The 17868-nt window shown below is 39.1% G+C and overlaps 2 protein-coding genes across 2 annotated transcripts in view; both read left to right on the forward strand.

The window, feature by feature from the left end:
* LOC132541787 (uncharacterized) overlaps positions 1-686 on the forward strand; it is a 148406-nt gene extending 147720 nt beyond the window's left edge. Inside the window, exon 42 of the mRNA XM_060202484.1 lies at positions 610-686. Within this exon, the coding sequence (XP_060058467.1) occupies positions 610-686 (77 nt within the window). The remainder of the gene's footprint in view (positions 1-609) is intronic.
* A 540-nt stretch (positions 687-1226) lies between these two features.
* EFCAB3 (EF-hand calcium binding domain 3) overlaps positions 1227-17868 on the forward strand; it is a 126891-nt gene continuing 110249 nt past the window's right edge. Inside the window, exons 1-2 of the mRNA XM_060202515.1 lie at positions 1227-1327; positions 6478-6528. Coding sequence (XP_060058498.1) covers positions 1267-1327; positions 6478-6528 — 112 coding nt within the window. The 5' untranslated portion in view covers positions 1227-1266. The remainder of the gene's footprint in view (positions 1328-6477; positions 6529-17868) is intronic.

Raw genomic sequence — 17868 nt, forward strand, 5'->3', positions numbered from 1 at the left:
TTGTGGTCCCTTTTTATGTTTGCTTTGTTTTGTTTTTGTTTGTTCTTTTTCTTCTTCTTCTTCTTTAGATGGGACATAAGAAGTAGGAATAAAGAGACAGACAGGAGAGACACCATGGCATTGCTCCGCCACATATGAGCTTTGGCCCTTAACATGCTGTGGCATGTGCTGAGGCCGGGGTGGCCTCTTTAGTGGCCTCATTGTGCCCAAGAACCCTGGGGTCCTCATACGGCAAATGTGTCCTCTACACAGTGCACTATCTCCCAGACCCTCAAATTTCTATTACTATGTGTGGTTCTGCCTTCAGAAGTGAAGTTACACTAAAATCTGAAGGAAAGGTGGGGGTGGGAGTAGGGAGAACTGGCAAAGCTGAAGTGGGGGGACTTCTTTACAGTCTGTCATGGTGTTTCCCACTGACTGTCGGCATTGCGTTCAGCCAGACACAACACTCGGTCTTCTCCACCCCACAGCTTTTTAAGCTAATTGGAGGGCAAAAGCCAAAGTCATTCAAAAGGCAAATCATTTGAAAGGATCTTTGTGAAATTAGAACTTTGTGCTCTCTAAATCTTGATATTACTTTGTGGAGTGAACTGTAACTTTTTCTTACAGATGATGGGAGCATATATGAAAACAGACTGCTAGATGGTGTGAGATCTTTCAAAGGTGAGGAGCCTAGTGAGAATTAAGATGAGATTCTCCTGCCTCCCATTTGAAATGTGGCCTAGTTGTTCTCTTTCGGGTCCTCCTTTCACCTCTTGGATGAAAGCATTCTCACCATGTATTAAGTTTATGCTTACTTTTCCTTTTCCAAATAGTCATTCATTTTGCCACCTAGAAAATTTTACTCTTTTCAGAATTTGTTGAAAAGCAGAAATAAATCTGAGCGTCCATAGAAAGTGTGAGCTACAAACTGGTGGTTTCCCAGGATATTCCAACAACTGAAAGTACCAAGATGAACAGTGAAGCCCTGGACTATCTGCAAGAAGCTTTCAGTTTATTGTTGCCATTATTATAATTCAGTAGAGAGAGAATTTAAACTTTTTAAGATTGTCCTCAAAACCAAGGAAGCGATAACAACTCTAGCTCCATTTTGTCCAGCTGGGTACATGAACATGTCGAGTCATCCATGCTTTTGCTGATGTCTGTGGTTTTGGGGATAAATGGAATTTTCTCATCCAGGAAGGTTGTTAAAATTTCTCTGTATTCCTAATCCTTTACTTAGGTGGGAAGGTTAATACCAGTAACCTGGAAAACACTTTAGGAAATATGAAAATCAAGATCCCAAATAAGGAACTGAAAAATATGACACAAAATCTACTGGTTGATGGTGAGTATCAGAGAAAATAAAAGACAATTTAGGGAAATTTACAATTACAGTATGCATTATGCCAATTACTGAAACTAAATCTGTTTTGATGCTAACATCAAATCTTTTTTTTTTAATTTTTTTTTAATTAAATAGGACAAAGAGAATTTGAGATAGGAAAGGGAAAGAGGGGGAGAGAAAGATAGACACTTGTAGACCTGCTTCACCACTTGTGAAGCGACCTCCCTGCAGGTGGGGAGCCGGGGGGCTCGAACTGGGATCCTTTGTTTGCACTTCAATTTGCTTGCTTTCTCTTTTTTTCCCTTTGCCTTCCTCCCTTTTTTTTTTATTGCTTCAATAATTATCAACAAGAACATAGGATGAGAGGGGTACAATTCCATACATTTTCCACCACAAGAGTTACATATACCATCCCCTCCATTGGAAGCTTTCCTGTTCTTTATCCCTCTGGGAGTGTGGACCCAGGATCATATGGGGTGCAGAAGGTGGGAGGTCTAGCCTCTGTAATTGTTTCTCTGCTGGACCTGGGCATTGGCAGGTGGATCCATACTCCCAGCCTGTCTCTGTTTCTCCTATTGGGGCAGATATCTGGAGAGGTGGGGTTCCAGGACACATTGGTGAGGTCATCTGCCCAGGGAAGTCAAGTTGGTATCATGGTAGCATCTGCATTTTAGTGGCTGAAAAGCACTAATATATAAAGCAAAACAAATTATTTATTTATCAGGAACCTAAAGGTAAGAATATAGCAGGTGAGATTTTAAGTCTCCCTTTTGGAAAAAGCTAGGAGGTCTATTCAAGAAAATATAAAATGACACAAAGAAATGGAAAGATATCCAATGCTCATGGATTGGAAAAATTAACATTATCAAAATGAATATTCTACCCAGAGCCATATACAAATTTAATGCAATATCCATCAAGGTTCCACCAATTTTCTTTAAGAAAATAGAAAAAAATCACAGTCATTTATCTGGAACCAGAAAACACCTAGAATCGCCAAAACAGTCTTGAGAAAAAGTAGCAAAAATAGGTATATCACACTCCCAGATCTCAAACTATATTATAAGGCCATTGTAATCAAAACTACCTGGTACTGGAACAAAAATAGGTGTATCACACTCCCAGATCTCAAACTATATTATAAGGCCATTGTAATCAAAACTACCTGGTACTGGAACAAAAATAGGTGCACAGACCAGTGGAGCTGAATTGAAAGCCCAGACATAAACCCCCAAACCTGTGGACGTCTAATTTTTGATAAGGGGGCACAGACTATTAATGGTCTCTTCAGTAAAATGGTGCTGAGAAAACTGGATTAAAATATGCAGAAGAATGAAATTGAACCGCTTTATCTCACCAGAAACAAAAGTTAGCTCCAAATGGACCAAAGACCTGGATGTTAGACCAGGTTCTATCAAATACTTAGAGAAAATATTGGTGGGACACTTTCCCATCTAAATCTTAAGGGAATCTTTGATGACACAAACCCAATTGCAAGAAAGACTAAAACAAAACTAAACCAATGGGTCTACATCAAATTAAAAAAGTTTTCAAACGGAGGCTGGATAACATACTCTATCTTCCACCTGAGGAAGATGGGTCCTGAAATTAGGGCAACTTGGAATGTTCCTACTCATGACCACAGAATGTGAGGTCGGATCTACAGGGATGCGGAGGTCACACAGGCTCCTAAGCTGAATATGGGCCCCAGATCAAACCGATGGGGTCTACAATCAACAATATTTATACACCTTTCCCATATTTGGGAGCTACTCTCTTCCCTGATCCAGCTTTCTGGTTATTTTTCCAGCCATGACATCATCTCTCCAGACAACAACTTGGATCCACCTGCATATCAGAGGTCAGGCTCAAGAAAAAACTAGTATAGTCATGGGCTCTTTGGAATATAACTAAAATAGGTCTACTAGCTATCTACAAAATGGAGACCCCAAATCTTTACCTGAAATATTCCAGCCTTTAAGTTCATGATTAGTCAACAATTTGTTTGGCTTTATATGTAACTTTTTTCAGCCACCAGGTTCCAGATGCTACCATGATACCAACCAGACTTTGTTGGGCAGACAACTGCACCAATGTGTCCTGGAGCCCCGCTTCCCCAGAGCCCTGCCCCACTAGGGAAAGAGAGAGACAGACTAGGAGTATGGATCGACCTGTCAATGCCCATGTTAAGCGGGGAAGCAGTTACAGAAGCCAGACCTTCCACCTTCTTCATCCCATAATGACCCTGGGTCCATACTCCCAGAGAGTTAAAGAATAAGAATGCTATCAGGGGAGGGGATAGGACATGGAGTTCTGGTGGTGGGAACTGTGTGGAGTTGTACTCCTCTTATCCTATAGCTTTGTCAGTGTTTCCTTTTTATAAATAAAAATTAAAATAATAATAATAAAAAAGATTCTGCATAGCAAAAGAAACCATCACCCAAACAAAGAGACTCCTCAAAGAATGGGAGAAGATCTATACTTGCCATACATCAGACAACAGGCTAATAACCAAAATATGTGAAGAACTCACCCAACTTAGCAACAATAAAGCAAATGATGGGGAGAGGATATGAACAGAATATTAACTATAGAAGAGATTCAAAAGGCCAATAGACATATGAAAAAATGCTCCAAGTCACTGATTGTCAGAGAAATGCAAATAAAGACAACAAATGAGATACCACCTTACCCCTGTGAGAAGGTCATACATAAGAAACGACAATAAATAAATAAATAAATAAATAAATAAATAAATAAGAAACGACAGCAATAACAAATGCTGGAGAGGTCATGGAGACAAAAAAAAAAAAACTCTCCTGTACTGCTGATGGGAATGTGAATTGCTCCAACCCCTATGGAGATCAGTCTGGAGAACTCTCAGAAGGCTAGAAATTGACCTTCCATATGACCCAGTAATTCATCTTCTAGGGATGTATCCGAAGGAATCAAGCACACACATTCCAAAAGATATGTGTATACCTATGTGCATAGCAGCACAATTTTTAATAGCCAAAACCTGGAAACAACCTAGGTGTCAGACAACAGATGAGTGGCTGAGAAAGTAGTGGTCTAGATACACAATGGAATACTACTCAGCTATTAAGAATAATGAACCCACTTTTTTTTTTAACCAGAGCACTGCTCAGCTCTAGCTTATGGTGGTGTGAGTGATTGAACCTGGGACTTTGAAGCCTAGGGCATGAGAATATCTTTGCATAATCATTATGCTGTCTACCCCCACTCCTCCCTTATTTTTTCGTTTATTGCATATAACTAAGATCGTTAGGTATTTTCTTTTTGTATTAGTCTTTTTATTATTGCTACATGGTTATCACTGGGGCTCAGTTCCAGCATTTTGAATGCACATCTCCCAGTGGCCTTTTTTTTTTCTTTGACAGGACAGAGAGAAATTGAGAGAGGAGGAGAGAGGGAGAGAGAGAAAGACACCTGTAGACCTGCTTCATCGCTCATGAAGTGTTCCCCTCCACATCGTGAGCTGGAGCTCAAACACGTTCCTTGAGCTGGGTACTATGTGCTCTGAACCCTGGATGCCACTGCCTGCCCCCATGTATTAGTCTCCTTAGCATTTTTTTAATTTACTGGCATTGATATACAAAATTATAAGATCTCAGAGATAGTTTTACACCCATACCACTCAGTGTTATCATGTGCATGCATGAGACCTTGAGGAATATACCTGAATAGACACTTCACAAAAAACACATCCAGATATCCCAGAGACACATATAAAAGTGCTCAACTTCACTTACTAGTAGGAGAATGCAAATCCACAAGGAGTGGTTGCCTTACAGACACTGATAAAAATGGCTTCAGTCAAAAATGGCTGGAAACAAATGTTGGCAAGGCTATGGAGAAAAAGCAACTTTTATACACTGTTGTTGGGACTATAAATTGGTGCCACCTCTATGGAAAATGGTAGAAGATTCCTTTTTAAAAAGTAAGTGTGAAAATGCTATATGATCTTGTGGTACCACTCACATATGCGTATCCGAAGGCTATCAAAACACTAATTCAAAAAAATATTTGCACCATCAGGAAGCAGCTCCCCCAGTAAAGTGCACACCTTGTCCTAGGTGAGGACCCAGCCCAAGCTCCTATCACCACCTAGGGACACCTGCAGAGGTGGAACGGTGTTGCAGTTGCATCTCTCTTCCTTTCTCAAACCCTAGTCCCTCTCTGTCCCTTACCCTTTACGTTAGAGAGGGAGAGAGAGAGAGTGCGAGAACCCCAAATGGTGGGAACATGAAGTCCAAGAATAACCTGATGAGAAAATTAAAAAGAAAATAAATGATTTGTTCCCACTGTGTTTGTAGTAGCATTATTCACAATAGCAAAAATATGAAATTAACCTAAGGTCCATCTACAGATGACTGTGTAAAGAAACTATGTGAGATATATTTTAAAACACACACACACATTGAAAAAAATGAAAATGTGCTTTGGAAGACAGAATGCTTGGGACTTGAGGTAATTACACTAAGTAAATAAGTCAAAAAATTTTTTAGTCTTATTCCTCTGCCTTGGTGTAGTAGATAAAGTAAAGGAAACAAGCTTGAAGAGGGAGAGGTCCCTGGGAGAGGCTGATCTAAATTAAGTCACTTAAAGGTATGAGAGGACCAGGGAGTGACCCGCTCAGTAGAGAACACGCCTTGCTACATTTGAAGAACTGAGTTCCAGCCCCTGCCCTCCACACAGGAGCACCATTCAAGGGAAACTTTGCAAGCAGTGAAGCAGTACTTGCTGTCTCTCCTTCCTCTCTCTGTCTCTCTCTCACCCTTTATGTGAAAAAAATGTCGTGGAGGCTGTGGAGTTGTGCACGCACAAAGCCCCAGTGAAGCCCTGGAGGAAAAATGTATACATGCATACATACATGCATACATGTGTATGTATATCCAACATATATATAACATTTATACAACACTTATATAACATTTATATTTATACAACATTTATATAACAGTTAACTTTTTAGAATTTTCCCTGCCGTGTGTTCACTGTATGTGTCATTAAGATATGATTTAACTATAAATCATAAAAAATATATTCTATTATACATCATAAACCTTCTAAATCAGTGCCTGATTGTATCTGTTTAATTGAGGTATTTTTTGTTTGCTTGTTTTTAGCTGGGAAAATTAATCTTCATGAACTACTAAAAGAAATAAAGAAATTCACAGGTGAGCAAGATATTTTGTGAAAAAGAAAATAATTGTATGAACCTTCACATTGGCATAAATTTTTAAATTGTATTTTCTTGTACTTTGCGTTGTATTTTTTAATGATTATGTAACATTAGGTTATTTGTGTTATAGCAAAATATTGTAGTGCTGATGTCTGTAACAAATCATACATTCTCTGACACTTCACCCTTACTTTATGATCCATCCATAGGGCAACACACCTGTGATTTATTCTGAGTACTTACTAGCACCACTGTAACCTAGTAAATATAAAGGCAAAGTCTGGCAGGGATGCAAAGCATGTGGTCACTGAGGATACTCTGACACATGCTCGAGGAAAGTCAAAGCAGCACAGATTTGACATGATGGTGACATGACTTAGCTTAAGCAGCTGCCTGTGCATGTACTTAGATCACCTTGCCTTTGTTCTACCCTTTACTGTGAGGTCAAGATTGTTAGAAGCAAACCCTTTGCTGAAAATTAAAGAAATAACTTCTGGAAATTGCAAGTAACCCTATACAAGCTTAGACAGTTCATTTGGAGTCAATAGATAATTCTGACTTTTAATCATGTCCATCTTTTAAAGGAGGAAAGGTTGAAGCCAAAGACATACGTAAAACACTAGGAGACATGGGTATAAAACTCACAAACAAGGAACTCTGGACACTGTTAAAGATGTTGCCATTTCCTGGTAAGTTTTTATATACTACTACGTACAAGCCTCTGTGCTTGTGTAAAATTCATTGTAAGAATATCCTAAAAATGAACTGACCTGGCTACCTGTAGAAAAAATATATAAGACAAAGATGACCCTTTAGTTACAAATATAGCATACCTTGGACATTAGGTTTATAGTTTTGAGAGGCAGTGGCATTGTCACATTTGAGCCCTGCAAGTTAAAATACTCTCACATCCTGAGGATTCCACAGTAGCAGAGCTTGAACATTAGGCTTCTAGTTCTGAGAGGCAGCGGTATTGTCACATTTGAGCCCTGCTAGTTAAATACTCTCACATCCTGAGGATTCCACAGTAGCAGAGCTTTGGACTTGCAAGCCTGGGGTCCCAGGTTGGATCTCCAGCACCACAGGTGCCAAAGTGCTGCTCTCACCTCTCCACTCCTTCTCCTTCTCCCTCTTCCTCTCCTGCTCTCAATAAACAAACAACTCTGAAAAATATATGCATCATTACTCTGAGTTAATAGAAATCTAAACAGCACAAAGAAAAGAAAAGAAAAGAAAAGAAAAGAAAAGAAAAGAAAAGAAAAGAAAAGAAAAGAAAAGAGGAGAAGTAGATCGGGGGTGCAAACAGGATTTGCAAACCCAAGTTTCCAGGTTCACCCTGAGCTGCACTGCATGGGTCAGAGCTGAACTGCACTTCTCTCTCAATCTTTCTCTCTCTCTCTCTCTCTCTCAATCTCTCTCCTCTCTCTCTCTCTCTCAACCTCTCTCTCTTTCTCTCTCTCAATCTCTCTCCCCTCTCTCATATTAAAAATAATATTTTTACTTAAAACTGATTGAATTAGCAAATAACAAAGAAAGGAAATACAGAATTCAGAGGGAAGACAGAGATGTGTCTTTACTTACTGCAGAATGAACAGACTGTCCACATTAAGAATTTTTCTTATTCCTGAAGATAGTGGAGTCTATCTATAGCAAACCTACAACAATATCATACTCAATGGTGACAAACTGGAAGCATTTCCACTCAGATCAGGGACTAGACAGGGTTGCCCACTATCACCATTAATATTCAACATAGTGTTGGAAGTACTTGCCGTAGCAATCAGGCAGGAGCAAGGAATTAAAGGGATACAGATTGGAAGAGAAGAAGTCAAACTCTCCCTATTTGCAGATGACATGATAGTATACACAGAAAAACCTAAGGAATCCAGCAAGAAGCTTTTGGAAATCATCAGGCAATACAGTAAGGTGTCAGGCTATAAAATTAACATTCAAAAGTCAGTGGCATTCCTCTATGCAAACACTAAGTAAGAAGAAATTGAAGTCCAGAAATCAATTCCTTTTACTATAGCAACAAAACAATAAAATATCTAGGAGTAAACCTAACCAAAGAAGTGAAAGACTTGTATACTGAAAAGTATGAGTCACTACTTAAGGAAATAGAAAAAGACAAAGAAGTGGAAAGATATTCCATGTTCATGGGTTGGAAGAATTAACATCATCAAAATGAATATACTACCCAGAGCCACATACAAATTTAATGCTATCCCCATCAAGATCCCAACCACATTTTTTAGGAGAATATAACAAATGCTACAAATGTTTATCTGGAACCAGAAAAGAGCTAGAATTGCCAAAACAATCTTGAGAAGAAAGAACAGAACTGGAGGCATCACATTCCCACATCTCAAATTGTATTATAGGGCCATTGTCATCAAAACTTCTTGGTACTGGAGCATGAATAGACACCCGGACCAGTGGAATAGAATTGAGAGCCCAGAAGTAAGCCCCCACACCTATGGACATCTGATCTTTGACAAAGGTGCCCAGACTATTACATGGGGAAAGCAGAGTCTCTTCACCAAATGGTGTTGGAAAAAATGGGTTGAGACATGCAGAAGAATTAAACTGAACCACTATATTTCACCAAATACAAAAGTAAATTCCAAGTGGATCAAGGACTTGAATGTTAGACCAGAAACCATCAGAAACTTAGAGGAAATATATTGGCAGAACTCTTTTCTGCATAAATTCTAAAGACATCTTCAATGAAACAAATCCAATTACAAAGAAGACTAAGGAAAGTATAAACCTGTGGGACTACATCAAACTGGAAAGCTTCTGCACAGCAAAAGAAACCACTAGTCAAACTGAGAGACCTCTCACAGAATGGGAGACCTTTACATGCCATACATCAGACAAGAGGCTAATAACCAAAATATATAAAGAGCTTGCCAAACTCAACACCAAGAAAACAAATGACCCCATCCAAAAATGGAGAGAGATCATGGACAGAATATTCACCACAGAAGAGATCCAAAAGGCTGAGAAACACATGAAAAAATGCTCCAAGTCTTTGATTATCAGAGAAATGCAAATAAAGATGAGATACCACTTCACTCCCGTGAGAATGTCACACATCGAAAAGGTAGCAGGAGCAAATGCTGGAGAGGGTGTGGGGTCAAAGGAACCTTCCTCCTTCACTGCTGGTGGGAATGTAAATTGGTCCAACCTCTGTGGAAGAGTTTAGAGAATTCTCAGAAGGTTAGAAATGGTCCTACCCTAAGATCCTGCAACCCCTTTCTGGGGATAGATCCTAAGGAACCCAACATGCCCACCCAAAAATATTTGTGTACACCTATGTTCTTGGCAGCACAATTTGTAATAGCCAAAACCTGGAAGCAACCCAGGTGTCCAGCAACAGATAAGTGGCTGAGCAAGTTGTGGTATATATACACAATGGAATACTACTCAGCTATAAAAATGGTGACTTCACCGTTTTCAGCTGCTCTTGGATGGACCTTGAAAAATTCATGTTAAGTGAAATAAGTCAGAAACAGAAGGATGAATATGGGATGATTTCACTCTCAGGCAGAAGTTGAAAAACAAGAACGCAAGTAGAACCTGAACTGGAATTGATGTATTGCACCAAAGTAAGACTCTGGGGTGTGTGTGGGGGGGGGGGGAAGAGTACTAGTCCAAAAAAGATGACAGAGGACCTAGTGGGGGTTGTATTGTTATATGGAAAACTGAGAAATGTTTGCATATGTATGTTTGTATATGTACGCATATACAAACTATTGTATTTACTGCCGAATGTAAAACGTTAATTCCCCAATAAAGAAATTTAAAAAAAAAAAAAGAATTTTTCTTTGTCTTTATGCAAAGGTACTTGGATATGGAAAATGTCAGAGTATGAGAAATGCTTTCTTACCCTTTTTTCTAACCCTTTTTTACCTCTATGTATATATGACTTTTCCTTAATCTTAAATTTCTTGTTTTACAGATGATAAAAAAATAGGAAAAAGTAATTTGCTTGATTATATGAAAGAATTTCCTGGTAAGTGAGAATCCTATAAGAAGGCAAATAAAACTGAACTTTAACAAAAACTTGTTGTCACACAGTAATCATCTATTATCTATCTCATTAACCCATTAGCCTTTAGGTGTACTTTAGATGTGTCTGTATTCAATTGACAATTTCTAGCTTTCTGACACTGAAAACATTTCATAATCTATTTGCTATTTCAAGCTCTAGTTACTGTCTAACTTAATTCATCAGGCATACACACACACTCGAGGCCAAGTAGTGGAGCTTCCAGTTGAGCACTCACGTTGTCATGTACATGTGCAAGGACTAGGGTTCAAGTCTCTGGTCCCCATCTGTAAGGGAGAGCTTCACAAACAGTGACATAATGCTGCAGGTGTCTCCCTTTATCTCTCTATACCTCTCACTCCCCTCAATTTCTCTCTGTCCTAGCAAATAAAAGAAAGGAAGAAATGGCCACTGTGGATTTGTTTTGCAGGCACTGAGTTCTAGTGATTACCGTGGTGACAATAAAAATAAATATGTATATGTAATTCATCATATAACATATAATTTATATAGCATATGTATTTATCAATACATTACTTATTTGCCTAGACTTATGTAGGTACTACTTATCTATGTCATAATAATTACTCAGTTTAATATATAATACATGTAAATGTGAACCTGAATGGTATTTCTAGGATCTGTAATATATAAAAGTAGTATATGAGGGTGGGTGGAGATTCACCCATAGAGCCCACATGTTAGCCTGCATAAGGACCTGGTTTCAAACAACCCTGTCCCACCAGCAGTGGAAAGGTTTTATGAATAGTGGAGCCATGCTGCAGGTGTCTTTCCTTCTCTCTTTTCTCTCTCTCCCTCTATCTCTGTCTCATGCTCCCTATCCAATAGAAAAAGTAAAATAATAATAATAAATAAAAGACACTTGCTATAGTGGAGCCATGTGCTCACTGAGCCCAGAAACACAATGGCGGTCATAATAATAAATGTACGGGACAGGCAATAGCACACCCTGTCAAGCACACATGGCGCAAAGGCTGAGGACCAGCACAAGGGTCCCGGTTCAAGTCCCCGGCTCCTCACCTGCAGGGGTCACTTCACCAGCAGTGAAGCAGGTCTCAGGTGTCTGTCTTCCCCTCCTCTCTCCATTTCTCTCTGTCCTAGCCAACAACAACATCAATGGAAATAAGACAGCCTCCAGGAGCAGTGGATTCATAGTGCAGGCACTGAGCTCCAGTGACAACCCTGGAGGCAAAAGAAAAGAAAAATCTCTGGAACTCGTGGAGCCTGGTGGTGTCTGGTGCGGTAGAGTGCACACGTCACAGTGTATGGGCACCAGGCTGAAGCCCCCAGTCCACACCTGCAGGCGAAGCTTCACAAGTGGTGAAGCAAGGCTGTGGGTTTCTCTACCTCTCTCTCTTTTCCCCCTCCCAATTCCTGTCCCTATCCAAAATATATAAGTTAAAATATTTTTAAAATATTAAAGCTAATGCTTAATCTTAAAAAAGAAATATATGAAACCAAATTTCAATAAATTAAACATAGAATATAAGTTACACAATATATAATTATGGTTATTCTAAATATGACATGCCTAAAAACTTTAGAAGGACTCTTGACATAGATTGCCAGGAGTGATTTCATTGGTTTCCACAGTAAATCTCTGTTATTAGCGCTGAATTTTTTTCTTTGCAGTAAGTTCTTTCATCCCACTGTAATTGGTATGTGTCTATAACTAGTATTTTTCTTAGATAAAAGTTACAATTACTTATAATTTCTTTCTTCCCTTAGTTGGGACCTGTCAACTGTCTAAATTGGAGACCATCCTGGAGGACATGGATTATGAGTTAGAAGATGAAGAAATAGAGGATTTACAGAACCACCTGCCAATAGACGAAACTGATGGTGAGCATATCCTCAGGCCTTTGGGAAAACTCAGATCCTCTAGTAGCACTTCCACAAGGGATCTGGGGTCTTTTATTATTAGTATTTAAATCAGAGATCAGCCAGCCATCTGCTGGACAGTATCTGCAGAGCTAAATTCCAGTATTCATTAGGGGACTGACGGAGATAAAGCAGGTATATAAATAAAACAGAAGAATGTAAAGGCAAATGAAATTTATGTCAGCCAGGGACTCGGAAATTGTGCAGTGGGCAGAGCCCTGTATCTCTCCCTCTCGATCTTCCCCTTCCCTCTCCATTTCTGGCTGCCTCCATCCAATGAACAAATAAGAGTAAGAGGAGGAGTGGGCATTTCTTCTCCTACACTAGTCCTTTAATTGAAACAAAGCCAACACTGTGAGTAAAGCTTATTGGGAGTCGAGTGTCAGAGCCACTACATTCTACAGTTAGAAAGCAGAAGTGAACACCAACAGCAAGAGGAACGTATCCTGGGAACGAAGCATCTTAGCTGCACCAAACTAATAATGAGGGAGTGAACTGAAGGACAAAGAATATAACTTCAGACCATCTTCCTACATTTCTCCCTTAAATTAATGTAATATAATGCACTGGAGTTTCATCTATTTCTGAAGATTTGTTTATTTACTGAAAGAGAATGATAGGGACACAGAAAGAAGAGAAACCAAAGCATCACTCCGACACATTCTATGCCAGGGACTGAACAAAAATCTCCGTGCTTGAAGATTCAGTGATTGATCCACCGCACCATCTCCCAGGCCTGTAGCTTTTAATTTTTTATATTAATTTAACATTGGTCTTAAAAAATTACAAGGTTTCAGGGATACAGTTCCACAACTACACTTACATATAGCTCACTACTCCTGCTGCCAGAGTTTCTCTGCCCTCATCCATTCTGATAATCATGTAGTTGTTACAAAGTGTAAGAGACAGTGACGGTTTTTGTAGGTTTGTTTGCTTTAGTTATCTGTATCTCACATATGAGTAGAACTATCCAGTAGTTATCTTTCACCTCTTATCTCACTAACTTTATCACCTCCAGATCCATCCATTTTGTTTCAGTTGATACAGTGTCATACATTTTGATTGCAGAATAGTACTCAGTTGAATTTATATCCCACAACTTCTTTACCCAGTCATGTGTTTGTGGGCACTTAGGTTTATGGCACATTTTGGCTATTGTGAGTAGCATAGCTATGTACTTAGGGATGCAAATATTCTTTCAAATTATTGTTTTTGTCTCCTTTGGATATATGCGTATAAGTGACATTGCTGGATCATAATGTATAAAATAATATTTTAAAATAACAATGGATTTAGAGGTCAGGTGGTGGTGTACCTGGTTGAGTGCATACATTACAGTGCATAAGGACTCAGGTTCAATCCCCTTATTCCCACCTCCAGGGGAAAAGCTTCACAAGTGGCGAAGCAGGGCTGCGGTTGCCTCTCTGTCTCTCTCCCTCTTTATGTCCCCCTCCCCTCTTAGTTTCTCTCTGTCTCTATCCAATAATAAATAAATAAAAATGTTTTAAAAGAGTAATTGATTTAAGGATAAAAGATTTAAAAATTTACCAAATAATAAAATTTGTTTAATGAAACATCAAGAAAAAGCATTTCCCTGGTGAAAGCTATTTAAAGGTGCTTGCTTATAACATAAGTAATTGAAGCAAAGTTCAACTGCTTACTGAGAATGACTGAAAGTGAGCCCTTGGAGTCCTATTGAATGTTGGAACTGTCTCCATTAAGACCTGACTAAGGAGAAGCTAGTTAGTGAACATTTGTAAGCCACTACAGACACGTCTAGAGCAGACAGTCCCCTCCTCATGGCTTCTGTTCTCTGTAGATTAGAAATTGATTGGTATAAATAATATAACCCACAAGTGTCAAAATATGTATTCCATAATGCCTTAACCTAAATGCCCAATAAAAAAAAAGTCAAAAATTCTCAGTTACCAGCATTAGGATCCTTTATTCACAGACATTATAAACTAAATCTAGCCAAGCCAATTTATGCACAAAGAAAAAGTTCTCCAGAGGGAGAGAAATGCTAGGGAAAGATGAGCAGAGGGCTCTGAATTCCAGTTCCATCAATACCAGAGAAAGAAAAGGAAGAAAAAAGGAATGACATTTGGAAGTAGCAATAGGTATAGGTGGGAATTAGAAAAGAAAAGAAGGCAGGAATGTAAGGGGAAATGGGTAGATAGATGGATGAATGAATGGATGGATGGATGGATAGATAGGCAGACAGTTATAGAAATAATAGAAAAACCATACTTGTTTACTTTGGGAGAACTACTACAGTTTCCAGTGGAGGAAACAGGGATACAGAACTCTGGTGATGGGAACGGTGTGAAATTATACCCCTATTATCTTATAATTGTGTAAATCAGTATTAAGTCACTAATAAAAAAGTTTTCTAGATCATAAAATGCTTTACATAATCAAAGAAATTACTAAAACATGAGGACTGGACAAGACAAAACCAAAAGAGTACCAAGAAGGCCACATAACTAGAAGCAATAGTTTCATTAGAGCAATGAGATTAGAATGAATCATCTTTACATTGTATTTTTCACAACTAAGGTCTGAGTGAGAGAATAAGAGAGAGTCAAGCTCAGTTTGAATCACATGCACAGTAATAAGGGTGGTCATGTTTATGGATTATACTTTTACATTTTGCAGTATGATTGTCCCTGTGGGGTCAGCTATCAACTCTGTCATAATCATTATTTCATCACTTTCATTTTTTTAGTTTTGTAAAATTGAATTGAGATCATGTTGGTTTTACAAGGCTGTCTGTGTTAGGGATACAGTTTCACACCTTTTCATGATATATGTTACTCCACCTTGCCCACCACCTGAATACCAATATGCCTCCTGCACAGCTCACTGGAACTCTTTCCCCATTCAACACTGTCTCCCTTTTTCTCTGGTTCTGGGATCATATTTCAAGGGTCTGGGTTATTATGGTTGGGTTTCATTGTACCTTTTCTTACAGATGAAAAGATAAAACTGAATACACTCATGGAACATGTAAAACCCTTCAGAGGTGAGTGAGAGGATAAAGGGAAATCATTGTAAATAATAATATCCTTTTGCTTTTCTGCTACCTTTTCAAATATTTCATGACCATCATATTTGCATTGTTAGTTCTTTTAATATGTTAATGGTGGTATTTATGAACTTACTCTGAGTTTTACACTTTTTGAGCAAAACCACTTCTACATTTCATTGGCATAAATCTATGAATAACGTACCACATATGCAAATATAAAATGGATGCTATCATTACAGAATTACTTGAGTTACAGTGAAATATCACTGGGACATATATACAACCCCCATTTTAAAAATATTTTTATTTATGTATTATTGGATAGAGACAGAGAGAAATTGAGAGGGGAGGAGGAGAGAGAGAGAGAAAGAGACAGAGAGACCCCTGCAGCCCTGCTTCACCACTTGTGAAGCTTTCCCCCTGCAGGTGGGGACCAGGGGCTTGAACCCAGGTCTTTGTACACTGTAATATGTGCACTTAACCAGGTGCACCACCACCACCTGGCCCCCCAAGCCCTCCTTTTCCAAGTTTGATTTTTCCCATTTTCACTGAAGCATTCAGGTGTCTTCCCTGCAGTCCTGAGATGTTTCATTCCTTGAGAGTGCTGGCTCAGCACTTTAAACAGCCCTGCTTTATCCTGCAATTTGATTTAGATGACATTCATGATTGAGAAGCAGTCTTCACTCACATTTTCATCAGTCACTGCTTCTATCTTTTTAAAGGAACCAAGATAAAAGTTGATGAACTTGGTGGTGTTTTGAAAAAAATGGGGATAGAACTCACACCGAAGGAACGCTGGAGGCTGCTGAAATCCCTGCCAGTTACTTGTGAGTTTTTCTAGTTCAGTTTTGACCATCAGAGGAGTTTACTTTGAGTACACATATTGTTAAGGTGGGTGGGGAATCCTGGAACATTCATTCAGTGTGTACTTATTTTCAGCATATGTATTGAGCACACTTCTTTTTTTTTTTTAATTTAAGAAAGGATTAATTAACAAAACCATAAGGTAGGAGGGGTACAACTTCACACAATTCTCACCACCCAATCTCCATAACCCACCCCCTCCCCTGATAGCTTTCCCATTCTCTAGCCCTCTGGGAGCATGGACCCAGGGTCATTGAGGGTTGCAGAAGGTAGAAGGTCTGGCTTCTGTAATTGCTTCCCCGCTGAACATGGGTGTTGACTGGTCGGTCCATACTCCCAGTCTGCCTCTCTCTTTCCCTAGTAGGGTGGGTCTCTGGGGAAGCTGAGCTCCAGGACACATTGGTGGGGTCTTCAATCCAGGGAAGCCTGGCCAGCATCCTGGTGGCATCTGGAACCTGGTGATTGAAAAGAGAGTTAACATACGAAGCCAAACAAATTGTTGAGCAATCATGGACCCAAAACTTGGAATAGTGGAGAGGAAGTGTTAGGGAGGTACTCACTGCAAACTCTAGTGTACTTCTGCTTTCAGGTATATATTTTGCAGTAGTTTATGGATATGTGTGAACATAAGCTCTCTCTCACAGAAACTGGTGTATATCTAGGTTATGGGACTTTGTTAGAAAGTGAACCACCTGAGATGAAATTAGAGTGTACTATAAAAGGAAAGGTCTCACCCAAGTAATGAAGCTGAAGGGTTGTCATTCCACTCGTGAAGTCTCTGGACACAGTCTGAGGTGAAGCATGTTGAGGTGGCAGTCGTGTGTTGGTTAGGTTGTGATCGGCGGATGCAATATTATTTGGTTTGGATTGGGAGACGAACACTTCTTAATTATGGGATTAAAGCCAAAAAGTCTGTGCCCACAGGGACTGCTGTAGGGAATACTGTTTACTCTATTGGAATTGAGCTGAGAGCTTGAGGTTTTCTAATTAATAAAAAATATAATTTAGAATATTGACTCATAAATTTTGGACAGTACTAAAGCACGTAGAAGCAGAAAGAAATCGGGGAGGGGAGACTTTGGGTCTTCAAGAAGGCTAGGCAGGGAGACCAGAAGCTTCAGCACAGGACAATGGGCAGATCTAGAATTCCCTCTGCTCATTCATGTTCTTCTTGAAGTCAACAAAAGGAATGATGTGTGAGTTAGAAATTTGATAAATATATAGACTAAAGACTGACATCACTGTCTTTATGAAATAGTCTGTGCTCTTGTTTGTTGTGCATTTTTGTAACACTTGATCTTTATCAATTATGATTTCTCTTATAGCTAACAGAAAGGTGTATCTTAATCGGTTGCTAGATGGTTTAAAGTCTTTTCAAGGTAAGTGATAAGCATAATAAAAAGTAAAAATGAAATCTCTTTTTTTTCTTTTTGCCTCCAGGATTATTGCTGGGCCTCTATGCCTGCACTAGGAATCCACTGCTC

Source organism: Erinaceus europaeus, chromosome 12, assembly GCF_950295315.1.
Source record: "Erinaceus europaeus chromosome 12, mEriEur2.1, whole genome shotgun sequence".
In the NCBI taxonomy this organism is placed as follows: Eukaryota; Metazoa; Chordata; class Mammalia; order Eulipotyphla; family Erinaceidae; genus Erinaceus; species Erinaceus europaeus.